At 34.3% G+C, this 23,817-nt stretch overlaps 4 protein-coding genes across 11 annotated transcripts in view; 2 read left to right on the top strand and 2 right to left on the bottom strand.

Moving 5' to 3' along the window:
- The window catches only part of LOC126967551 (glycine receptor subunit alpha-4-like), a 33,918-nt gene extending 28,827 nt beyond the window's left edge, over positions 1–5,091 (top strand). For 2 of the 4 annotated variants that reach the window (XM_050812077.1, XM_050812076.1), the window contains 4 exons: positions 1,518–1,725; positions 2,333–2,443; positions 2,698–2,769; positions 4,100–5,091. In XM_050812077.1, coding sequence (XP_050668034.1) covers positions 1,518–1,725; positions 2,333–2,443; positions 2,698–2,769; positions 4,100–4,315 — 607 coding nt within the window. In that variant the 3' untranslated portion in view covers positions 4,316–5,091. The remainder of the gene's footprint in view (positions 1–1,517; positions 1,726–2,332; positions 2,444–2,697; positions 2,770–4,099) is intronic. The other 2 variants (XM_050812074.1, XM_050812075.1) reach the window with 2 other exon arrangements.
- Positions 5,092–9,067: 3,976 nt separating this feature from the next.
- LOC126967586 (mitochondrial inner membrane protease ATP23 homolog) lies at positions 9,068–13,640 on the bottom strand. 2 transcript variants are annotated; one of them, XM_050812120.1, is made up of 6 exons: positions 13,492–13,640; positions 12,965–13,194; positions 12,772–12,817; positions 12,616–12,697; positions 10,456–10,680; positions 9,068–9,774 (listed from the first exon to the last, which is right to left on the bottom strand). In XM_050812120.1, the coding sequence occupies exons 1-6, from the start codon at positions 13,533–13,535 to the stop codon at positions 9,577–9,579; spliced, it is 825 nt and encodes a 274-aa protein (XP_050668077.1). In that variant the 5' UTR covers positions 13,536–13,640; the 3' UTR covers positions 9,068–9,576. The 2 variants fall into 2 exon arrangements, with proteins under 2 accessions (XP_050668077.1, XP_050668078.1); XM_050812121.1 differs by lacking the exon at positions 13,492–13,640 and having other exon boundaries at positions 12,965–13,298.
- A 3,012-nt stretch (positions 13,641–16,652) lies between these two features.
- LOC126967575 (putative uncharacterized protein DDB_G0277003) lies at positions 16,653–18,048 on the bottom strand. Its single transcript, XM_050812104.1, has 4 exons — positions 17,781–18,048; positions 17,370–17,699; positions 17,041–17,299; positions 16,653–16,941 (listed from the first exon to the last, which is right to left on the bottom strand). The coding sequence occupies exons 1-4, from the start codon at positions 17,922–17,924 to the stop codon at positions 16,703–16,705; spliced, it is 972 nt and encodes a 323-aa protein (XP_050668061.1). The 5' UTR covers positions 17,925–18,048; the 3' UTR covers positions 16,653–16,702.
- A 37-nt stretch (positions 18,049–18,085) lies between these two features.
- On the top strand, positions 18,086–23,591 carry LOC126967556 (uncharacterized). Of its 4 annotated transcripts, none has more exons than XR_007730028.1 (2): positions 18,086–18,217; positions 23,429–23,591. XR_007730028.1 is itself a non-coding variant. In XM_050812084.1 (2 exons), exons 1-2 carry the CDS (start codon positions 21,997–21,999, stop codon positions 23,436–23,438), a joined length of 1,344 nt encoding a protein of 447 aa, XP_050668041.1. In that variant the 5' UTR covers positions 21,739–21,996; the 3' UTR covers positions 23,439–23,591. The 4 variants fall into 4 exon arrangements, 1 of the variants encoding a protein (XP_050668041.1); XR_007730027.1 differs by lacking the exon at positions 18,086–18,217 and adding an exon at positions 18,281–18,873; XR_007730029.1 differs by lacking the exon at positions 18,086–18,217 and adding an exon at positions 21,592–21,721.
- Positions 23,592–23,817: the final 226 nt, after the last annotated feature.

Genomic DNA, 23,817 nt, shown 5'->3' with positions numbered 1-23,817 from the left:
CCAATTTTGATACGTCAATGTGTGCGTTAGCTAGTTAAATATTCAAAATACTAAGCTAATTCCAAGCGTGGCTGACTGTTTACGACTTGTCAGTCAAAATCGGTTACAGTAACAATAGATTCGCTTTCTTTTCTATTTTGCCGTTAGAGATGTTCTTTCTATTTCACGCTTTGTTTCTCTATACGCTAGTATACTGTAAAGTCTATGGTATTAAGGTGTGTCCTATTGAATATAAACAAAACATTTTATAGGATTCTTTGAATTCACAAAACCGACACAAATTCGACGTCTATTAAAATGATAACAGTTACTTAGGAAATGTATGTTCAAGCGAATTTCGACCTTCTCGTTTATCATGACTTTAGGAAAATAGCATTAAGGTGGGTAACAATTCAATTTTGTCGATAGTTCCTAAAAGCAGAGGTTTCAAATTCAAATATTATTGTCGCGTAGCAACGCTTCGACGTATATGACGAGAATTGTCAAACGTCATATCGTGCAGCAACCTACATGACGAGAGTTGTCAAACTTCAAGACATTGATAATTTCAACCGCTCCGTCAGCAATACTCGTAGCTTTAGCGTAAAAGTGTTTACTTTAGACGCAGTAGACCCGGGTTCGATACACCTACCAGTTTATGGAATTTTTTGGGTTTTGTAAAGTTAATGGAAATTTCTAGTAAGTTCAGGATCAAATCGAACAGAAAAAAAAGGTATGGAAAATGTGTAAGTAGGAAGAAATAGTTAAAAGAATTTTCTAGTACATAAAAATTTAAAGATGGAATGGGAGAATCATTTTAAAAATAGAACAGATCCGGGGGTACATAAGCCGTACTAAGCGTGGCCTTCGGCAGTTCTAGTTCTGTCTCGAAAGTGTAAAGAAGAAGAAGAAAAGAAGAAGTGAAAAGTGGAAATGTTCCAAGAAGAAGTAGTGAAAAGTGGAAGTGTTCCAGGAAGAAGAAGATAGAAGAGACTTAGTGTTCGGTGCATTGTGACGCATTGAAGGTACCGCCGCCCACAAGAGGAGCGGCAGACCAGCGAAGTGCAAGTTCAGAAAAAGTGAACGCAAATAAAGACTCGTTCTTATAAGCGGAGTATTATTTCCAATCCCTGACCCACTCTCGTGTCATTATTATTCAAATTAGGATTCAAAATCACTTATTGAACGTCAAAAACTACCACCCATTCAAAATAGACTGTGTCACACCTGAGAAGAACGGGCGCAAGGATCTTAGCGGGCTTTTTTTTATAAAAAATATGGATTACAATGTATGCCGTACAATAAACATTTATAATTAAATAACCTGGGGGTGTTCGCTTCATTCCCAATCTGTGATACCATTAAGAAAATCGTTTATGCTATAGCAACCTTTCCCACACAAACGTTTTTTAACAATTATTTTACATTTGTTTTGTACATTTTCTGGGATCATATTGTAGAAGCATATACATCGCCCAGTAAAAGACTTTCTTACTCGACTTAACCGAGTTTACAGAATTATTTTTTTACAATTACAGTTCGAACTCCCCCGATGCGCTTGAGTTGAAGTGTATCGAAGTATGGCTGATCTCCTGCACGATATTCGTCTTCCTGGCGCTGATGGAGTACTTTGTGGTCCTGTTCGGGATCCGCTACGATAAGAACTGGAGTAAACGCCGCCAGGATTTAAGGCGGGCAGCTTCAACGGCACAACTTGCTCCTCCGATGCATGTTAACCATACACAGGTAAGGTTCACCTACTCTATGGTCTACGCGGATACTTTATTTTAACTATGCAATGACGTTCTATGCATAAACAAATCAGGTCGCATAAAAAAATATGGAACATCCAACTTATTATACCATCATAAGCTTCAACTGATACGGCAATGTATAAACAGATATGCTATCTATACATTGCCGTATTTAGTCCAGTTGTTAATAATATTCATGGTGAAAAAGCAGCAATTTAAAACATTAAATCGTAACAGGTAACGTTACTATGTTGAATTTAGAACCCGATTCGGATACTGACAGTTGATACACGACTCAGGAGAAAAAATGCTTACATTGTCTTTAAGCACACTTTTGCCGTTCCGCTATCAGATTGCGAATGATATGTCCATATGTATAGAATGTCATTGTAACAAAAAAAACAAAACTTGTAAACGTAACATGGCGTACCCTTCCCTAAACGCCACACCAATCAAATAACTTCCAAGCTCATTTCGTTACGGGGTTTTTGAGCTGTCGGATTCATCTATTACACAAAAAGGAACTGGTAGAATCCCGTCGGTAATTATATGGGCATTGTTCACTTGAGAATTTTGTCTAAAAAATATTGTATTCACAGAGACTGAGTACCCCAGTAACGGGAACACCCCAAGGAGGCGTGTTTACACCACAGTTAAGTCTTGAAGATGAAGGTCTCAAGCAACAATTTTCACATCAAACAATACAGAGGGTAAATATTTATAATTCTTTAGATATGCGGAAATTATGTCATTAACTTCATGTTTGTCTCTTAATGCAGTTCTCATCATTAGAAGGTATTATTCGTAAACTTTAATAAATAATTTAAAGTTCCCTAAAATTTGCCATTATCGCTCAAAAGAAAAACACCGCCTAAAGGCCGAGAGTTAAGATCAAAGTGTTCTACAATAAGCGAAATTTACAACGAATTTTTGATTGGTTTTAAAATTCGACCGACGTTTCTAGTCCTCCTCTTCGGAGAGAAGAAGAAGTTGGAGGGGAAATAAAGTTGGATGTGAGACGAGACCAGTTAGTAAGGTAACATTGGCGATATATTTGTGGTGTGGTAAATGCTAGCACAATTACTGTTCTAAGTAATATCAATTCTTCTGCATCAAGATAATTACCCACTTGTACACGTTGAAATAAAACTGGTGTCTAACTTATTACCTTACTAAATGAATACAAAAACTAACCTGATATTGAAGAAGATCGTTTTATTTCAAGTGTTAAAAATATTTAGCACTGAGGTATAGTAGAAAGACTTATTAATGTGGCTAGTAACGGGGATAAAGCTGAACACTTGCCAAAATTTTGTTGCAATCAAATTGCGCTTACACGCTTTCATGTGAGCGATAAACAACACGAACAAGCAGATGTTAATTCATTGATGTAATGGTATCTAAGAAACAAAAGCACTGTAAATTATAATGTAATTGAACTGTCTTTTTGAGTTTCCGCACACGTATTTTGGTCGCTAAATTTATTTGTAGTATCAACAATAATTGCTAGAAATGTAAAGCAGAAGAAAGTGTTATTTTCAAAAGTGTATCTGATATTTTATATCATATCCCAAATCCATATTTATGTATATGAATATTTGTATAAAATGAACTAGTAATGTACATATTCTTCTTATTTATCAACTCTCGTTTCAATTCATTGCAACTCTTTGAAGTTATGCTTGTTTTCGCGGGAGGGAAAGATTACCTAAGTGATTTTTTACGATGCGCGTACAGTTCGACACCTGACGTTAGCTGGTCTACTAGACCATTTGTATCATACTTCAGCTACCATTAGCCTCTTGTAACTCATAATATGTAACACTAGACGAGAATTAGATAAATTTTCATATGACGTATAAGTTGTAAAAAATAGCATATTACGCACCTTGGGATAATAGTAGGTCATTCTCAATCGCGGGTGGCAATGTCCTACTTATCTCACGTGGTGCGTATACATTTTTTTCCTTTTTTTTTAAAGTTCGCTTTTAGTCTCTGGTACGAGGGACAAAAGTCATCTTGCCGGAAAAGAATCGGCCACTTTTGTCTCTCGTACCAGAGACTAAAAGACAGCTTTTAATCGAAGTGGGAAAAAAAATATATTTTTTTCTAATAGAATAAAAATAATTTAAGAATATGTAAATAAACTTAACTATATTTTGCGGTGTAATAATATTTTCATTGGTTGTATTTAATACCGTCTTTATTACAATATTGTTCTTTAAACAAACGTAAAATATCCCAAGAAATGTTTTATTTTTTAATGATTTTTGTTTTGTTACGCCAAAGTATAACTTGTTGCGTGCGCACAAATATTATATTCACATAATTTGATACCCATATTAATGTTTTATCATTTTCTCTAGGACTCGCCTATTTTGGAGACAATGTCGTCAAACACACCGAAAAATCGTTGGGCGCGTTTTTGCGCTGCGGCTGACAGGGGCGTCATGTTTTGCGGCGCTCAACATGGAGCCCTCGACAGATACGCTCTCATGATCTTCCCATTGAGTTTCCTGTTATTCACCATCATCTACTGGACAACGTATCTAAGTGAGGCTCACCGTAAAATAAACGGGTGATACAAACTGAACTGTGCAAATGTAACGATGCATATCAAATTATTGTGGAGAAAGTGCCTGAGACAAAGTGGTTGTTATAGTTTTTAAAGAACACATCACACGAATATCACTTATTGTTATTAAAATGGTACCCAGTACAATTATCGACGTCCAGAATAATATTTTGCTATAAGCATATTATCTATTTAAAATTAGATGGTAATAATTCGAATATTAAACAGTTGGTTATTTTTAAGATAATATATCCCTCACTTATGGGATTAAATAAACAAATTTAAGTTATATCAAAATTTATGGATGATGCAGTATTCGAACCCGCGCATTTCGGGTTACGTGACAACTCTCGTTCCAACGGACTGTTGGCTTGGTTGGTAAGAGCACTGGGACGTAACCCGACATCATCGTCCAAAAATTTTGGTACAAATTAATCTTGTATAGGTAGATAAAAAAATTGTTAAATTGGAATATTATTATTATTTGTATATGTTAGCAGAAATAAGGAGAACCAAGTACTAATACTATTCGATACTGTATAGATTTGCTTGTTTAAAAGCTTCAAATAATGCAGTTTATTTTGCATCTTGTGCTCATTATGTCTGCTAACAGAAACAGCTAAATTATTACGAGAGACACTATTAAAATAAATAATAGTTAAAAAACACTAAAAAGCACGCTTTATATAAAATTCAACTAAAAAATAGAAAATAAATTAAAATTTAAAATAGTGTAAAAAAAATATATTTTATTGTAAAAAAAGCGTGGGGTGTAGAAGAATTATTATTATAATAATATCTTAAAAAGCATCCCACGCTTTTTTTACAATAAAATATATTTTTTTTACACTGTTCTCAATTTAAATTTATTTTCTATTTTTTAGTGGAATTTTATATAAGGCGTGCTTTTTAGTTTTTTTTTAACTATTATTTATTTTTAATTTTTTAGTCAAATTAGTATAATGTCATCGGTCCTCGATAAATCTACAAAGTTTGAACGAAATCTAGCCGTTTAAAGTGGGTCAAAATCGAGCCCAAAGAAGTCGGTTACAAACATACAAACATACAGGTGAAGCTAATATAAAGCGTATAAAAAATTTAGAGCAATGTTTAAATTCACCAAAATAACGCTGTATTTGAAGTTAAAATTAAGTTTGGTTTACTGCGTTTTACTAAAACATAATAAATTATATTTTCATTTGAAAAATGAAAAGAATATTATACGTAAATTGCTTTTGAGCAGCTTTGCGTACTTTTTTACCTGGCATTGGATGAAAGGGATTAATAATAATAGACCAATGTATGGCTTTAATTTATTTCAATTGTTTTAGCTTTAAAAATAACATGACAGAGGTTTAAATTTGTGCGGGCGTCACGGAAAAACTGCTCTATATTATTTCAATAAGGTTTTCTTTATTCCTTAGACACTTGGCCCTTATATATAAATTATTATGCTCAGTCGTTTGTGTATGCCAATGACGTTCCATACATATAAGGACATATCATTCGCAATCTGATAGCGGAACGACAAAAGTGTGCTTAAAAACAATGTATGCACACCTTTCTCCTTAGTCGTGTGTCAACTGTCACTGTCCGAATCGTGTTCTAAATTCAACATACGTAACCTGAACTGAATAAATGTTTTATATTGCTGCCTATTGACCAAGAATATTTTAAACAACTGGAGTAAATGCGGCAAGGTATAGATACTGTCAAAGCTTATAATAATTATGGTGGCAGAATAAGTCGCGGGTATCATCTAGTAATTAATAAGATTGTTGTGGAACTGCTCAACTAAGCAGGTACCTTTCGTTGTTTTTTTATTATTTACGTCTTATGTTATGCCAGATTGATTGTGAGAGTGATTATGAGCATGATACGAAATTAAAAAAACTCTTGAAAACACTAACGGCCTTACAAATAAACTTGGCATAAAGTTATACCTGGGAGTAAACCAAGAATATTATGCAAAATATATACAAATATACATTTAGCTTATGATTGGTTTATTTGGACGTGTAACGTTTCCTGCTTTTTTTTGCAAGGTGCCTGACATTCGGAAAAAATCATATAATCGTTGTATTGACAGTGTTGTCAGCGATATACTCAGTTTATTCTCAGGTATATATTTCTCGGAGATTTATTTGGATTTAAAATCAGGCGTCACGGTGTTGGTATCCTCCATGTTGTTTTAAGTATATCAGTGCGCACAACCGGCGCGGGCGCTAGCTTGAAGACGAATCGACTTCTCAATGAGCGCTCTACTGATGGACAATAATAACAAACTTCAATCACGTCACCGTCAGTGACGTACACAATGACAACTTCAAACACACTTTGAAAGATGATGTTCGCCATCAGTTCAGCCCAATACACAGAGTAGAATATAATCATACAGGCCATATTACTTTTATATTCTAATTCTCCGACATATGTATACCAAGTTTATTTGAAAGGCCGTCTGAGTACATACTAGGTGCCTATTATTGTCGAATTGAAATGTAAGTATAAGTACTGTGTAAACAGTAAAAGTACTCACATGAGTGTTTCAAGATAAAAGTACAAGCGTATAGACGACGTGGCAGCCCGACAATGCGTGACCTATTATGATTTGTCAATGTGTGCGTTAGATAGTGGTTTAATATTCAAAATACTAAGGAGTTTTTACCAGTGGGAGGCTCCTTTGCACAGTATGCCGGCTAGATTATGGGTACCACAACGGTGCCTATTACTACCGTAATGCAGTAGTGTGTAAGCATTACTGTGTTTCAGTCTGAAAGGCGCCGTAGCTAGAGAACTTACTGGGCAAATGAGACTTAACATCTTATGTCTCAAGGCATTAGCGCAGTTGTAGTGCCGCTCAGAGAATTTTTGGGTTTGTCAAGAATCCTAAGCGGCACTGCATTGTAATGGGCAGAGCGTTTCAATTACCATCAGCTCAACGTCCTGCTCCTCTCGTCCCTTATTTTCGTTAAATAAAAACAGAGCCAAGCGTAGCTGACTGTTTACGACTTGTTAATCATAATCGGATATAGAAACAATAGATTCGCTTACCTTTTCTATCTTGCTGTATCATTAATATAGATGTCTATACGCTAGTGTATTGTAAGTTAATGGTTTCAAGTCAAATTTCGTGTCTTCGCAATTATTTTGTGATCAACTGTTCAATTAAAATATTTAGCAATCGAGTAAACATGCCTTGTCAGAAGCCTTGGAAACTAAAGATTTACGGCCTTACAAATAAACTTGGTATAAAGTTATAACTAAGCATAAACAAAGAATATGCAAAATGTTTACATTATCGTTGACAACACTGTCAATACAATGATAATTCTGAAGTTTTCCGAATGACAAGCTACCTTGCAAATAAACGCGAAATGTCTATTTCCAAACATTTTGCATTTTCTTGGTTTATGATTAGTTATAACTTTATGCCAATTTTATTTGTAAGGCCGTCAGTCATTAACAAGGAAATATTATTAAATGTGGACCTAATTCTCCGTCAATAGTTCTAATGAATTCATAACAAATGTTTAATATGTAAGTATAGATAAGTATCTAAATTTGAATTTATTCACAAAGTTAAACTTATATTTAATAATCTAATTGATATACAGTGCCTTGCGAGTTCTAATTACTGTTTTGAAGTGCACTTAATAGTCTCTAGGTTTATACACTATTGTATTGTTTTCAATATCTCCTTCAATACTATCACTATACATTTATTAATAGTCTGAATATAGTAGCTAATTAATTAAATTATATATGAAAAATATTATAAGAAAGCCTACATTACCTTTCGTATTATCTAGTCATAATTATACAATAACTAATTATTTATTCTCAATGACTCTCCAAATTGCAGTCTTATGAAAAGTCATAAGGTAAAAAGACCTTGTTTAGAATAAATATTTATTATTATTTACGTACTGTAGGTATTTCATTATTTTCTAATATTTACCCATGCGTTAGTCAGTTGTATTATTATAAAAAAAATTCAAATTCATTTTAATTTCAATTTTAATATGGCTACTCACTGGGATAAAAATAGAATTCCTACTGATGAATATGACGCTTTCTTTCGAGTAATATTTCGTAACTATTTCATTAAAATAATTCCACGCAATATTATTTTTACAACTAAGAACTATAAAAATTAAACTATACTACATAGCTATTCCTAGTTTATTTACGAAGATATTTGGATGGTGATTAAAAGTGTATGTTATATTTGAACTCAACTTCCTGATTGCTTAGCTATGCACAAATTATGCATTCACACGAATTGGAATTAAATTATAATGAAATTTGTGTAAATAGTTAATATTAACCCCCTTATTCATAATATAGTCTGCTAACTTAAAGCATTGCTAATTCTCACTCTGTCTTCTTCTATTGACCTACGTCAGAATGAGAAAAAACACTCCTAAGCGGCTGTTTAAAGTTAGCGGACCATTATGAATAAGGGGGTATCACTTTACCAGCTAGGTACAGTCATCAATGTAAACGGTTTTTTTTTAATGGTATTTATTAGACATGTAAAATATTATGTGAATGAATTTTATTTTACTTCCAACATCATTTACTTATTGCCTAGCATCTTTAAGTACTTAATATTTATTCGATAATATGATAAAATCATATAAATTGTATATTTAAATTTTTTGTTAAATTACGCATTTTAATGTAATGTATGAAATGGGACAGTTGTAATTAATATTATCTGTAAATATGTAGAAAAAATATTAAATAAAAGACATTATTTTAATTTAATAAATACAACTTTTATTTCTTCCTAATTATTAGACTAATATACAAACATAATATTGGTACTATCTACACATTAATTGCTATTTGATTATATGATATACATCTATTCTTAGATGGGAGGCCTTTAAAAACACATCACTGATACAACTAGGGTTGCTAACCGTAGTCTAAAACAGAGTATTTTATTATACTTCGTGTATGTGTACTCTAAAACCTACAAAAAACAGTGTATGCACTTAAAGCACTCTTTTTAATATACTGACTCTGTGGGACTTGCCCATTATGCACTTTAACTTATCACTCGCACAAAACTTTCTCAGAGAAAAATACTTGGTATGGTATCCAAACCCCTTTTATAAATTAATAATAAAAAAAATATATATTAATTTTGGATATCCTTTTTATCAAACTGTACTCTTTATTGGCACTATTTAGTAGAATGAGACTTTCTCTACTTCTTACAAAAAAAGGTTAGCAACCCTAGTTGTAACTTACTACTTATATGTCATACCCATAATATGCCGCCTCTCTAAACACACGGTGCATGTCTTCGGAGTTCCTACGCATTCTTCTTCCAAGCGGTTCCATGTCATTGTAGCATTTTGGGAAAACCTTCTCTATAATTTCCACCGCCTCTAACTTGCCAATCTGACGAACAGCCATCACCGAATACAGTGCTTTGGTTTTGACACAATCCTGTAACATGAATAAAGTGAATAAAAAATATGAATAATTATTGGACTTAATACTTAGCGATATTACTAAAAAAGTTAATCATGTCTCACAGTTTTAATCATTTGACTTATTTCTTAGGTATTAATTACATTTTTTTTTTTGTTATTTTGGTTAGTTCCCGTGGGAATAGAAGTGGATGACGAAGATAAGTTATTTTTTATTTAATTCTTAAATTAAATAATACTGCTTAAATTATGCTCACATAAGATTGAAAATTACCACCAAATACACAAAAGCTGATACCTTTTGATGAAGAGAGCAATTAAATTATTATCAATGCAGAAATGGTGGTAGTATTAAAGAATATTATTATTTCATTTCCAATAAATATTCAATTTTTTCGTACATAACACGATTTTTTATATTCAATTATCAATGAAATAAATAAACATTGCTTTCATTTCCAATATGAGATAAGAATATACTTATAACACAAAATGATATCAAAAGTAATCACATAAAAGTTTCAAATGAAAGTTTGAGGTTATAATGTTCTGGTCTGGTATCAAATGAGACAATCCAGAAAATTCCTTAAAAACCTCCTCCACACCCACACCACGGTGAACACCATGGTGATCATCCACATTGAGAAATCAGACAATCAGTAAGACATCCAGATAGTGAGTATTATATTTGACAAACCTCATGTGCCTTCTTTATTTTGATCCATGAAGCATCTCCCTGGGACCATGCACTTAAAAATGAACAATGAGTTAAGTTTGCCGCTCTGATCTCAGTACATGCCAGGTGTTCCATGTTTCTGAAATCCAAATGGTTCCGGCAATAATCAAACATGTGGATCATTTCATGAGTTAGAACACCTTGGACCATGCCTTCTTTTGTGGACACATTTTGACAGACAACAATCTGAAACAGACAAAAAAACATATATTGTATAGTACTTATTTTTTTTCAGGTAAAATATGAAACTGAATGAATACGAATAAAATGAAGCCCAAAGGCAGTAGGTATATATATAAAAAAATACATTTTTAATTTTTACCCATATTATACTTTCATTGTTTTCCCACATGACAAAATAAGCCTGTACTTTGTCACTACAATATTCGAATCGGAGCTAGAAAAGTATCTAAAGATTAATATTTATATGAGAACTAAACATAAATAACCATATTATGACGATTTGAACAGAAGACACCTAGCTTAGTAGACAGTCACGAACAGTCTTTATGGGTTGTCAGTTAAGGCTTCCAACAGTAAATATTTCTAATGCATTTTAAAAGTATGTAATTCGAAGTATCTAATTTAAAGGGATAGTATTTGACAATAAGTCTATGTCTATAATCTTGCTTGTAGGTACAAAACTTTGACAAAGACTCTTGAGTGAGACTATAGATACAAAATTTCATACAATTTACTCTTAAAACTGTCTGCAACAGCATAATATACATCTATTAAAACAAATTATATTAAACTATGGAACATGTTGGTTTCCCAGCAGTCTATTGTCTTCAAGTCCACAGAACTCATGTGATCATTTACCAAAGATGAGGTGCAGTGTAAAGTTGATGACACACACTGAGAGAACATGTGTCATCAAATTCACCTTTCATTACAAAATAATACTTTACAATAGACTGGGGGAAGGGAAGGAACTATAACTTTTAAGAGAAATTAATTTATGGTTTAAGACATTTATTGTTCCATAAAGGAATTCCCACTTAAATGGAACTTACAGGCTATTTTATAAAAAGTGGGTAACAAAATTGCATCTTAAAGCATACAGTAAATATAAAGTAATTAAAATAGGCTTATTAGGTAAGTATAGCTTATATACATTTCTAATTTCTAATACAAATATTAAATAAAAATTATAATACTAGTGGGTTATTTTTAAAACACCATCGCATCAAAATCATACCAACACGGGCCGGTCGACGTCAACAGTCCACACGAGCCATGGTTGAGTCACAACTCACTACACAAGATTACATAGATTCATCGATATCGAGTTACAACAGAAAATATTATTTCTATTTAATGGGTTGACAATTAATTTCAAGATATTTCTATTTATGTTTCAGTTTTATTGCTAAAATGGGCCTTTAGGAGTATTTTAAAAATGTGTGTACTGTTGCAATCTTTAATATTTTTAGGAAGCTTATTATACAAAACTTTCAAAAGTTATATTTCGTTTACGATAATTAGTTCTGGGTTGGCATAAGATTATATTGTTGGCACTTCTTAATCATTGTAATTGGGGATTATTATAAATAAGGATTAGAAGGAAACAAGTGAAACTATTTGTTGCCCCTAACTACAGAGAAATTTTGTTGAAACCTCCCAGAAATTTGTTCATTGTTTGGTATCCAGCCAAATACCATAAAACATTTAGGGCTGTTACTGGACAGTTACTGGTTATATTGTTACCTAGTTAATACCTAAAATATGAGTCTTCATATAGTATTAAATAGGATAGAAAAGAAACTATTCAATGTAAATAAAGGATGAATATAAAACATAAGAAGGAAACTAAGAATTTGAAACTACAATAAATAGAATATTATAGTTATGTAACTTATACAAAGAAAAAGAAATTATATTTAAAAACATATAATATATTATGCCAATTCAACAATCATGTTGAAGCTAGAATTAAGTGTGAATCTATTGAAACAGTAATTGATTCTAATTTCTAAATTCTGTAAGACTTGGCTTGAACAAACCCAAAGCCTAGAACATAAAGAAAATTTGAACCAGAAAATAAGGAGAGTTTACGTAGTTATTGATAAGTTATATTATTATCTATTTATAGTATAAGTCAGAATTTTCAATAAGTACCTGGTTTAACTGAGGGTCATATCCTCCGCTCACAGAATAGTCACACACTTCACAGGATATGTGTCTTCTTATATCAATAGGACTGGAATGAAAATAAATAATAAATATTTGTATATATTTTCATTCAATCAAAAGGAGATTATAATTTAAACTAACCAACCAGAACTTTTTAGAGCCGCCATCATAGTTTTTACTATTGGGCCTGGAAAAAATCAAAAATGTTAATATATATCACTCACTTAGTTATAGATATTACTAATCAGACGCTAAACTAGGAATGCTGGAAATCATCAGATGTTATGAAGCAAAAAGCAGGTATGGAATGAATTGCGTAAACATATTGGCTTACTGTTTTTAACGCAGTGGTAAACATTCTTTTCACATTTAATCTTTTCAAGATTTTCCTTTCCTTCTTTTCCTAACAAAATGTTGGATATTTTAGGTGTAAATGTTCCTCTTCTTTCTGGATACAAATCGTAACCCCAAGCCTCCTGTTTTGTTTCTTTAGTTTCACTTTTACTCTCCTCTGACTTTATTTCTGTTTCAGTATTCGATTTAGGCGATTCCATCTTATTTTTCCTATTTAATAATATTCATTAATATAATTTTTTATAATATTTAATTTTTCATGTAAACATAACCTATAAATTGACAACCACACTCCACAGACCACTAATAACTAATATTACTTTGACAACTACTGATATTTGTACAAATTAGTGTTAAAAACTGAGATTTCTTATCACTAAACTAACCTTAGAAAATTAACAAATACTTTGCTTGTTAGAAAAGCATAATACTAAACAGTTGTTGACGCGGCCTTTCATTCTGGTAAGTCCATCAGAAATCCAGGTTGTTCTAATCTTGCTGAATTACCTGGTAATATTCGGGGATATACCCCAGCGAGCGTAGTGGTTCATAATGTCGTCCCAATTAACATCTATTATATACTAGCAAGACCTGAATCGCAACCATGAGGGTGCGATCTACCATCAGTATTTGACAGGACAGTTGGTTCTCTTGCTTGCCTAGTTCAGTGTTCCCTGTATTCTGTCTCAAATGCCGTCAGGGTAGTGGTGGCCGCAGACATAAGCACGCAACCGCCTTTATATGCGCCGGCGCGTAGTCTTCCTTGACAGACATACAATGGTGCCGACTTAATGACAAAAATGTTCGACAAAGTAAAACTAACTTTGTTGGACGACACACAATAAAGCCACATCTCTACGCAACGCTAAGTGATCTAGCCCTTCACAGACCACTGGATACTCGATAATCCAAACAGCTCTAAGTTGCACGCGGTTAAATAGTTCGGGCGGATACTGTGGTGAGGCAGCACAGAGATGACAGCAACACCGCTAATAAAGTATAATAAAAATAATAAACATCCTTGTGCGGTGTTTCCTGGACGGTACGACATGGGTACCTTAAAAAAACGTTAAAGGCCGGCAACGCTCCTGTGATTCCTCTGGTGTTGCAAGAGAATGTGGGCGGCGGTGATCTTTTCCATAAAAAAAATACTCCATGTAGGCGTACCTGTGCTTTGTAAAGCGTTAGAATGTGAATCAGCTTGTAATATTGCCGTGCTCTATTAATGAGGCGCAGCTTCTTCGAAGCCAATTTGGCTTTGCTTTCCAGGTGACCACCAAATTGTCAATCACTCGAGATTTGGAGATGCAGTATTCCGATACTCTATGAGGCATTAAGGGAAGTGTTCGAAGTAAATCCATCGGACAGCATTATATTACAAATATTGCTTAGTAGATAAAATTAATTATGAATGAAATCTGTGATCCCTGATCAATCAAAGCTCGAATAGTACGTTGCGTGTCATCGGTTCCTGTAACCTTTACCAAAGCGGTGACCAAAAGTATCTCTGACCAATCATCTCCGGTCACGTGTGTGGAGTTGGATCCGGAACCTTTGTCATTTGTTCTAGCACTGTAGCCTGGTCGATGAACTGGTTTTGCTGATAAATTTTGACACGGTTTCATTATAGCATTGTGCAACAAACTATTGTGTTTCTTTAAACACATGCGACAGCGTTTTTCCGAATAACATGGTTTATTAAAATGGTCAATTAAACAATTTGAACAATACCGATGTTTGCTAATTGTTTCCAACTTCTTGTCGTCAGGCATGTTGTGAAATGCATTGCATTGCCATAATCGATGTTCAGCATTACACAGGATGCAAGTCGATGACCTCGAAACGTGTAAAGTATTGCCGTTGGACTTAACATTATTATTTCTAATTGAGAATTTTTGGTATGATCGAAATGATTATTTTGTGATAGGGGTTGTATTGTCATTTGATGACTGGTTTTGCTTACGACGGGATGATGCTTCTAACATAGTAAACTTAGCTTCTAAATAATCCAAAAATTCTTGAAGTATGGGAAATTCCCGGGGTTTTTTCACAGAACTAATATAATCTGCAAACGATGCACTGTCTATTTTTTGATCAAACAGATGAACTAGCAGCGGATCCTAAGTTGTTATATCCACTCCTAGGGTTTTAATAGAATTAAGACACTCCTTGGTATATCATGGAGCTTTTCCATCATATATAAAGATGGAAGTTGCATATTAGGTACACCAAAAAGTATATTCATGTGAGATGTAAATATAAGCTTGTTGTTATTAAATCTATGGTTAAGAATATCCCAGCATACATTATAATTATCCGAACTAATACTTAAATGTTGTATAAGACGTACTGCTTCTTGTGTCACCATACTTTTTAAAATTGCATTTTTTAGGTACTAGATATGGAAGCATTGTTGTGAATAGGTTCAGTAAACAAACCTTTAAATGCGACCCGGCCGTGGTAATTTCCATTAAAAGTTGGGATCACCATTTGTGGTGTCGATCTTTCCCGGTGCGACTCCGACCACATTTTAGTGCTGATCGTCTTTTTCATATCATTATATATTTTTTCATACCTATTAAATTCATTTTGGTACCACATATCTTCCCCTTTCTCGCCTTCTATTTCCCAATGAAGATTATCAATAATACTCCATCGAGATTGCAAGGACTTAAAGGAATCTTCAGATTCCCACTTACTCTGTATCTGGTCTATTTCAATATTCCCTACTGTTCTCATCAAAGATTGCCTTCTTATCATTTCGTCCAGCTTACTCTCGTTTCCGGACAAAGGAGGTTGCTGTACTGCTTCAACCTCTGGTCTATGGCACCTACTGCCTGGCAGTGTCATAATTTCTGGTTTCCTTGTTTTACGCAACTGCTCAATGGTCTTATTAATTAAATATTTTACGGTAAGTTACAGCTCTTCAGCTGTCTCAAAACAGTTTTTGGTGAAATAAACATGCTCCAAATGACCCAAATCATTCATTTCTCTGTGGTTATTCTGGTAATCACTCCAATAATTCTCTAACATTTCTAGGGGTGGTTCATTGGTGGACATGGTTCATTTTACGTTATTTCGCGACCTTTCAAGAGTGGACAGGATTGAAGACACAAGTCTCTTGAGGCACTGGTCAAATTAATATTTTCAACACTTACCACCCACCACTTAATATTTACAACCCTTATTTTCTGAAAGTATACAGGCACCATAAAGTCATAATTTAGACTTACGACTGTATACATGTTGTCTATATCCATCTGATAAAACATAAGGTTGCAACAAGGAGATACAACATTTTTGCAGCCAGTATAAGGTCATATGTAATTAAGATTTTTTTATTACATGCAGAGCCTAGTATGATGTTCATAAACTCATTGATCATGTAATCTAGAAACACTAGTTGAAAATGTTTCACAAAACAATTATGGTAATAAAGTTCAGAAAAAAGGTCTCTTCTGAAAAAATACATATTAAGCAGGTACATTGTCTTAGAACCTATTGCATAGGATGCATTGTTGGCAAATAAAAGACAACCATAGTCCTCATCTCGGCACTTTATTTTCAAAATACATTTGTTTGTACTTAGATTCCAATCAATATGAACACTTTCTGTAAATTGTATTTTCTCAAACTTCATATTCAAAGATTCTAAAAGTAAGATAATAATAATTCAATTATACACATATTATATTTAGATTTTAGCAAGTTAAATAGATTAAAAATGAAACATAACAATACCTATGTTTTGTAAAAACAGTTTAAATGTGCTTTCATTTCTTATAACACATGCTATATACACACACAGGTTGCTGTTTTTCTTGAAAAATATTTGCAGTACATTACAAAGAGCTTTTATTATAGAAGGATCATAAACAATATCTGTACCAACTATAATATCAGGAACATCTTCCACGGGATATTCATCAGCATAATACCAATCAAGTTTTTTTACTTCTGCAACACATCAAAAATATTTAGTATAAAGTATTATAACTTACATAGTGTCTACATGCCTATTTAATTTTTAATAAAATATTACAATACACAACTCACCCAGGATTTTATTTTGAATTTTATATGCAATGCTTTCATCTTCTTTTATTTGAATTGAGTCAGGAAAATTAATAATAACATTTTTACATATATTAAGTAACACATCATCATGACAATCAGTTAAAACTAATGATAAAATATCACAGAACTTTGCCAGAATGATAGAAGTAAATCCTAAGCCTGATCCTAATTCCAGTACTCTTTTATTTTTAAATAAATTTTTGAAACACAGAATCCAATCAGCCATTATTACTGCAGCCTAAAATAATAAATGTATGTGGAAACCTCTTTGAACCAACCATGTTCATAAAGTTCTAAAAACTTCTTACCTCCCAAGTTTTCATTCCAGTAGTCCCGTTAACAACCATGTTTTTGGTTTCTCTCATTGTGACAATATTTGATAAATCATTTCCAACTATATAATGTTTGTAACAAAACTCTTTTTTTAAAGGCTGATTGGCATTGGACATCACAGTACACATAAATTCATATACTCCATCATGAATTTCTTGACAATTTTCTAAAAGGGATATCAACCGTTTGAAATACAACCTACAAAAGTCACTACTAACAGGATATCTAGTAAATAAGTCATTTTTCACTGTAAGGTTTAATAGGAGCTCCTGATCTTTCCAAGTTAGGTTTTCAACTTCATCTACCTAAAAATCAAGTAAACAATTCATTCTGAAAAATTCTCATCTCACATCATACTACTCAATCTTGAAAGAGAAAAAACTTACAGATAAATCCAAGTTATGGCATCCCTTATAGAACAATTTAACCAATTTATTTACTACTGTCTCGTTCTTCATCATATTAAAGATCCACTGCTTCCGAAGTTCCGTTACCCCTCCTTTACGTTTACACCAAGAAAGTAGGAACATCAAACAAGTGAAAATTTAAATATTTTAGATGTAGACAAAACTAAACAAAACTTGCAGAATATTTGTCAAAGTCAAACAACCCGGTCAACCAAACTCGGGAACTGACTCGAATGACAGTTCCAGGAAGTACAGTCAGCAAGAAAAACTTAACAAGATTGGATTAGCTACCACGCGTGAGTCGAGTTCGGAAATTCAGTGATCATTTTTTATGGGCTTTGTCTATCGTAGCCTATTGTTATTTTGATTACAGGAGTTTACCTTTCTCTCATTGGTGGTGGATTGTTTTTATTTTGGTAAGATTAAGTACTTAGTCATTAACAATTAACATAGTCAACCTTACATTTTACTAACCGTTTAATAATGGAGATTTCTCCCCCGGAACCTCCGGACCCTCCGGATATCCCCACACTCGCCGGGTCAAAACGGCGTAAACATACAAGCAGCTCAGAAGAAAACGCTGCAAAAAAAACTATAACTGATACGGATCTGGCTTCGGCGTCCATTCAGAATGTATTTTGTGACCCAAGTTTAGTTATTGGTTTTAAACAATATACGGATTTTGATAAAGGTCCATTTATTATCCATGTTTCTCGTATCGAGGAAGACCCTACCTCAGGCCAAACTATAAAGCCCATCAAATTCGGTCAACTACTGCATAGGCATAAAATTCCAAATATTTGCCCTGACGGCATAAAAAAAATCGGTAGGAATAAAATAGCTGTCACATTCAAATCGTCTGGTGATGCAAACAAATTTTTAGATAACCCTGTATTATCTGCCAATAAATATACAGCAACAATCCCAAACTTCAACATAACCAAGATGGGTATAGTCCGCCGGGTTCCTGTGGACTTATCTATGAACGAGTTTGTGGAGTCTGTCAGTCTTCCCACTGGTTGTGGTAAGATTTTAAAGGCTCGCAGATTCAACAGAAAGGTCATTGAGGAAGGTAAAGTTACTTGGTTACCTACTCAAACAATTGTAATAACTTTCCATGGTCAAGTGCTTCCTGAAAAAATATTCCTCTTCCATAATTCCCTCCCTGTTGAAACCTACCTTTTCCCTACAATCCAATGCCTTAACTGCTGCCGATTTGGTCACATCAAAACTGTATGCAGATCTAACCCAAGATGTTACAAATGTACTCAAGCTCATGCTGGTAGCTCATGTGATACAACTGAAAAGGATGCTATCTGTATTAACTGTTCAGGACAACACTTTGCCACAAACAAGGAATGCCCTGAACTGGGCAGACAAAAAAGAATTAAAATTATTATGTCCCAAGGGAACATTTCCTATGAGGAGGCCTCAAATCGTTGCCCAAAGGTGATGAGGCCATACTCAGAAATTCTCCGTAACCCCTCTGTATCCCATAACTACTCCTCAGCACACATGAGCCAGACACCCACTCCTTCTCCCACAGTCAGCTATAAGAAAACTGTATTTTCTTCTCCACGTTCCAAACCCTTATTGAGTAAACCTTATGATCGAGCTGCTCACCAAGCTATCATTGCTGATGTACCTTCAGCCTTCCCAAATGGCTCTGCCCTAAACCACCAAGTTTCTTCTTCTTCATCAACACAGGATGATAACCTCTTGGAGGCCCTCCTGTCAATCTTACTCTCTTTGATTACCAAGAACAATCTTAGCCTACCGTCCAACGTTGCCCATCAACTATCACAAATCTTATCTATTGGTAAAATTCATGGCCCCAGTGTCCATTCTTCAATGGAACACCAGAAGCCTACGTCCTAAAAAACCCAGCCTTATACACCTAATTAATAAATATCTTCCTTCTGCCATCGCCATCTCTGAGACATGGCTGGTCCCTGGAACTCACTTCAGGGTCCCCGGCTATATGTGCCTTAGGGATGATAGAGCAGAAAGTGTTGGTGCGGGTTGCGCCTTATTTATAAGACGCACCCTTCCCTTTTCCCCAATTATCCTTCCTAATTCCCATCCTGGTATAAACATTGTTGCAGCAAAGGTAATGAACTTCTCCTTAGTATCAATCTATGTGCCCCATCCGCAATCAACTATGATTGCAGATATTCTCCTTTTGTTATCGTCTATTCCCCCTCCTATTATTATTATGGGAGACTTTAATGCCCATCATCCCTCATGGGGTTCAAGTCACACTGACTATTTTGCCCTTTCCCTGTTGGATGTATTTGATGAAATCAATCTCTGCATTATCAATGATGGCTCTCCAACCCGAAGGGTTTCTCCTTCTCAAAATCCCAAAAGTGCAGTTGATCTCACCTTATGTTCTCCGTGTCTGGCTCCTCTCCTTTCTTGGAACATCTTACATAATTCCCATGGTAGTGACCATTTTCCTATAATAATTTCTATCCCTGACAAAGTAATTCCACCCCAAAATTTTTCCCCATCTCTTAAATATAGATTAATAGAAGCAAATTGGCCTAAATATTCTTCTTGTCTTGATAAAAAAATTGCTAAGTTTCCAGTCACTAACCATTTTAATGCAGTAGATAATTATAATAAATTAGCTAATGCCATGATTACATGTGCTGACAACTTCCCTTTACAAAAACCTGTTTCAAATAAGATTTCAACTCCTTGGTGGGACTCTGAGTGCACTGCTGCTGCTAAAGAAAGGAAATTAGCTGAATTAAATTACAATAGAAACATGTCCATGTCAAACTTTACTTATTAAAAAAAAGTGGCTGCGAAGGCTACCCATTTATTCAGAAAAAAGGAAAAACAAGGTTGGATTAATTTTTGCCAGAATTTAAAACCAAGCACTCCATCCTCAACTGTCTGGAAACAAATTAAAAAATTTAGAGGTTCATTTTGTGATCAGGTGTGTGATTTTAATGTGGATCCTTCTGTATGGCTTGATTCCTTTTCAGATAGGATGTCCCCCCCTTCAGTTCCAAATATGGACTATTTTCCATCCCCCCCAATCCCTCTTGCCTCAACTCACAGTTTAGAGTCCCCCTTCTCATTCTCTGAACTTCTTCTTGCTCTGGATGGCCTAGTTGACTCTGCTCCTGGGGCAGATGGAATCCCATACTCTTTCATTAAAAATTCATCATCTACAACCAAGGAATATTATCTTAGCATAATCAATAACCTTTTTGATCTTGGTTCCATCCCTCCACCTTGGAAAAATCAGGTAATTATTCCATTACTTAAACCTGGTCAGAATCCATCTGAAGCCACCAGCTATAGGCCAATTGCCCTCTCTTCTGCTCTTGCAAAAGTTTCTGAAATCATGATTAAACAAAGACTTGAGTGGTTTGTTGAAACCAATAATCTCCTTTCCACCTCCCAGTACGGTTTCAGAAAGGGCAAGAGCTCCTTAGATAGCTTAGGTATCCTTACAACTGACATTAGAATAGCACTCCTCAGAAAAGAACACCTTGTGGGAGTTTTTCTTGATATAGAATCTGCATATGATAACGTTTCACTTCCCCTACTCAGGAGTAAACTCAACCAGCTGAGTATCCCCGTGAAGTTATCCCGTTTCATATGTAACATGTTAATGGAGAGATCCATCACTATTAAAGGTCCATCCTCTTACCTCCCTCCTAAGTCAGTTTGGAAAGGTTTACCTCAAGGCTCAGTCCTTAGTCCCCTTCTTTATAATCTGTATACCCATGACCTCAACAGTACCGTTACACCTTTCTGTCAGGTACTGCAATATGCAGATGACATTGTCCTGTATTCTTCTGACAAGTCTATACAAGATTCATCTAATCATTTAAATAATGCTCTTGATTATCTTTCTGAATATTTAACACAACATGGACTGTCTCTATCAACATCTAAAAGTAAGGTAGTTTTATTTACAAATAAAAGAATTCTTCCACCTATTAAAATTAAAATTTATGATGTTGATCTACCAATTGTTAATAATGTTAAGTTTTTGGGTATTTGGTTGGATCACAAATTATCTGGCGTCAAGCATTTTGATTATGTCTCACAGAAATGTGAGAAAAATATTAATATTCTTCGCTCATTGTCTGGTGTCTGGTGGGGAGCTCACCCCGTCACTCAAAAATTACTATACAATGCCATAATTCGCACTCATTTAGATTATGGCACTATGTTCTTAATCCCAGCAAACAAAGCAGGTCTAAATAAATTGGACAGAATTCAGGCTAAATGTTTACGTTTAGTATTGGGAGCTATGAAATCCAGCCCTATTAATGCAATGCAAGTAGAATGTGTGGATCCTCCCCTCTCACTACGTAGACAATTCCTTGCCAATAAATTTTTCTTTAAACTAGCTGGCTGCCGAGCTCATCCCTTACTCCAAAAATCAGAACAATTAGCTGTTTTATACAATGATAATAATATTGTACCTGAAGACAAAAGACCTTGCGTTATAAATAGTTACCTTTTATTTTCTCAGCTCTCTAACCCTCTCTTTCAATATTCTAAATTGCCTTTATTTTCTATGCCTTTCAATGCTCTTACTTTCCAACCCTCAGTAATTTTAGACTTAGGTGTTGATAAGTTTTCTATAGAAGCAAATAAAACTTTTTCTCATATAATGGACTCAGATTTTCGACATTGGTATAAAATCTACACGGATGCTTCAAAAACAGACATGAGTCCGGTTGGGGCTGCAGTATGGATTCCCTCAACAAGAATTATACTGAGTTATAGCTGCCCACCCACCACTTCTGTGTTTACAGGGGAATCAATCGCCATTCTTGAAGCTATTCTATTTGTTAAGTCTCACAACATGAACAATTCTATTATCCTTTCAGACTCTAAAAGTTGCCTCCAATCAATTCTCTCAAATCCGTTTAAGACAAAAAGTCAGTTTCCCATCATTCTCAAAATAAGAGAAACTTTGAAAGAGTGCTATGAACTCAAAATTAACATAGTTTTAGCTTGGATTCCAGGTCACATGGGCATCTCTGGTAATGAAAATGCAGATGCCTGTGCTAGATCAGCTGCTCATTCAGGTTCCTTTCAGTATTCAGAAATATTCACTCATGACTTGTGCTCTACCCTGAAACCCAAGATGTATGAGAGTTGGTCAAACATTTGGCAAGTTTCCAAAACTTTAAAAGGCAAATTTTATGGAGAACTCCAACCAGAAATTCCTCAAAAACCTTGGTTCTCAAAATGTAGGATTCATAATAAAACAATAATCTCAACTATATGCCGCTTACGTTTAAACCATGCCTGCACTCCAGTCTTTCTAGCAAAACTTAGAATTAGGGATCATTCTCTATGTGATTGTGGCTTTGATGAGGGAAACATGGATCATTTATTCTTTTGTTGTCCCTTAATGCAATCTTCTCTGCACAATTATATACCCGCTGAAGTCCCCCGTCCAACCTCCGTTAAATGTCTCCTCTCCCTAGTTTACACTCCTTTTGTAAATATTTTGTGTAAATATATTAAAATAAATAAGATTAAGTTGTAAATATTATTTAGTACTTATATTAATTAATTATTTAAGTATTTCTATTTGTGTATGTCATTTATAGTCTTACAAGCATGTATATTATTTGTTTCAGATATTATTAGAAAATTAAACTTTATGTAATCTGAACACCGATTATTACCGTTAAACTTAGAAGACACATACTCAAAGCTTGGTAGTCTAATCTAACGTGATTCTGGCAAATCTGTGGTATATCTTCCACAGAAGCCACAGTAGGAAGAATAGAATAGAATAGAATAGAACTTAACAAAAGAGATGAATAATTATAACAACTGATGTTCAGTCTTCAGTGTGCCAAGTTGCTAACGCTACTAAGTACTAGCAGTATGACTATGAACGGCGGGTAACGGGTTGGGGAACGCGGAGAGGGAGAAGTTGCTTGAGCTGTGACCATCTTGTATTCTATTCTATTCTTCCTACTATGACTCCTGTGGAATGTATACCACAAGTTTGCCAATGTCG

Source organism: Leptidea sinapis, chromosome 13 (genome assembly GCF_905404315.1).
Source record: "Leptidea sinapis chromosome 13, ilLepSina1.1, whole genome shotgun sequence".
NCBI classification, from domain to species: domain Eukaryota; kingdom Metazoa; phylum Arthropoda; class Insecta; order Lepidoptera; family Pieridae; genus Leptidea; species Leptidea sinapis.
This window is presented reverse-complemented; position numbering and strand designations above follow the sequence as displayed.

Excerpts from the sequence above, each read along its gene's own strand:
- LOC126967586 (XM_050812120.1), bottom strand. The coding sequence starts at position 13,535 with ATGAACCACTACGCTCGCTGGGGTATATCCCCGAATATTACCAG. Across the intron at positions 12,818-12,964 it reads TTACCACTGCGTTAAAAACA|GCCCAATAGTAAAAACTATG; the intron begins GTAAGCCAATAT and ends GATTTTTTCCAG. Across the intron at positions 10,681-12,615 it reads ATGACCCTCAGTTAAACCAG|ATTGTTGTCTGTCAAAATGT; the intron begins GTACTTATTGAA and ends TGTCTGTTTCAG.
- LOC126967575 (XM_050812104.1), bottom strand. The coding sequence starts at position 17,924 with ATGTTCCTACTTTCTTGGTGTAAACGTAAAGGAGGGGTAACGGAACTT. Across the intron at positions 17,700-17,780 it reads GCCATAACTTGGATTTATCT|GTAGATGAAGTTGAAAACCT; the intron begins GTAAGTTTTTTC and ends CTTGATTTTTAG. Across the intron at positions 17,300-17,369 it reads CTGGAATGAAAACTTGGGAG|GCTGCAGTAATAATGGCTGA; the intron begins GTAAGAAGTTTT and ends TTATTATTTTAG.
- LOC126967556 (XM_050812084.1), top strand. The coding sequence starts at position 21,997 with ATGTTCTTAATCCCAGCAAACAAAGCAGGTCTAAATAAATTGGACAGA.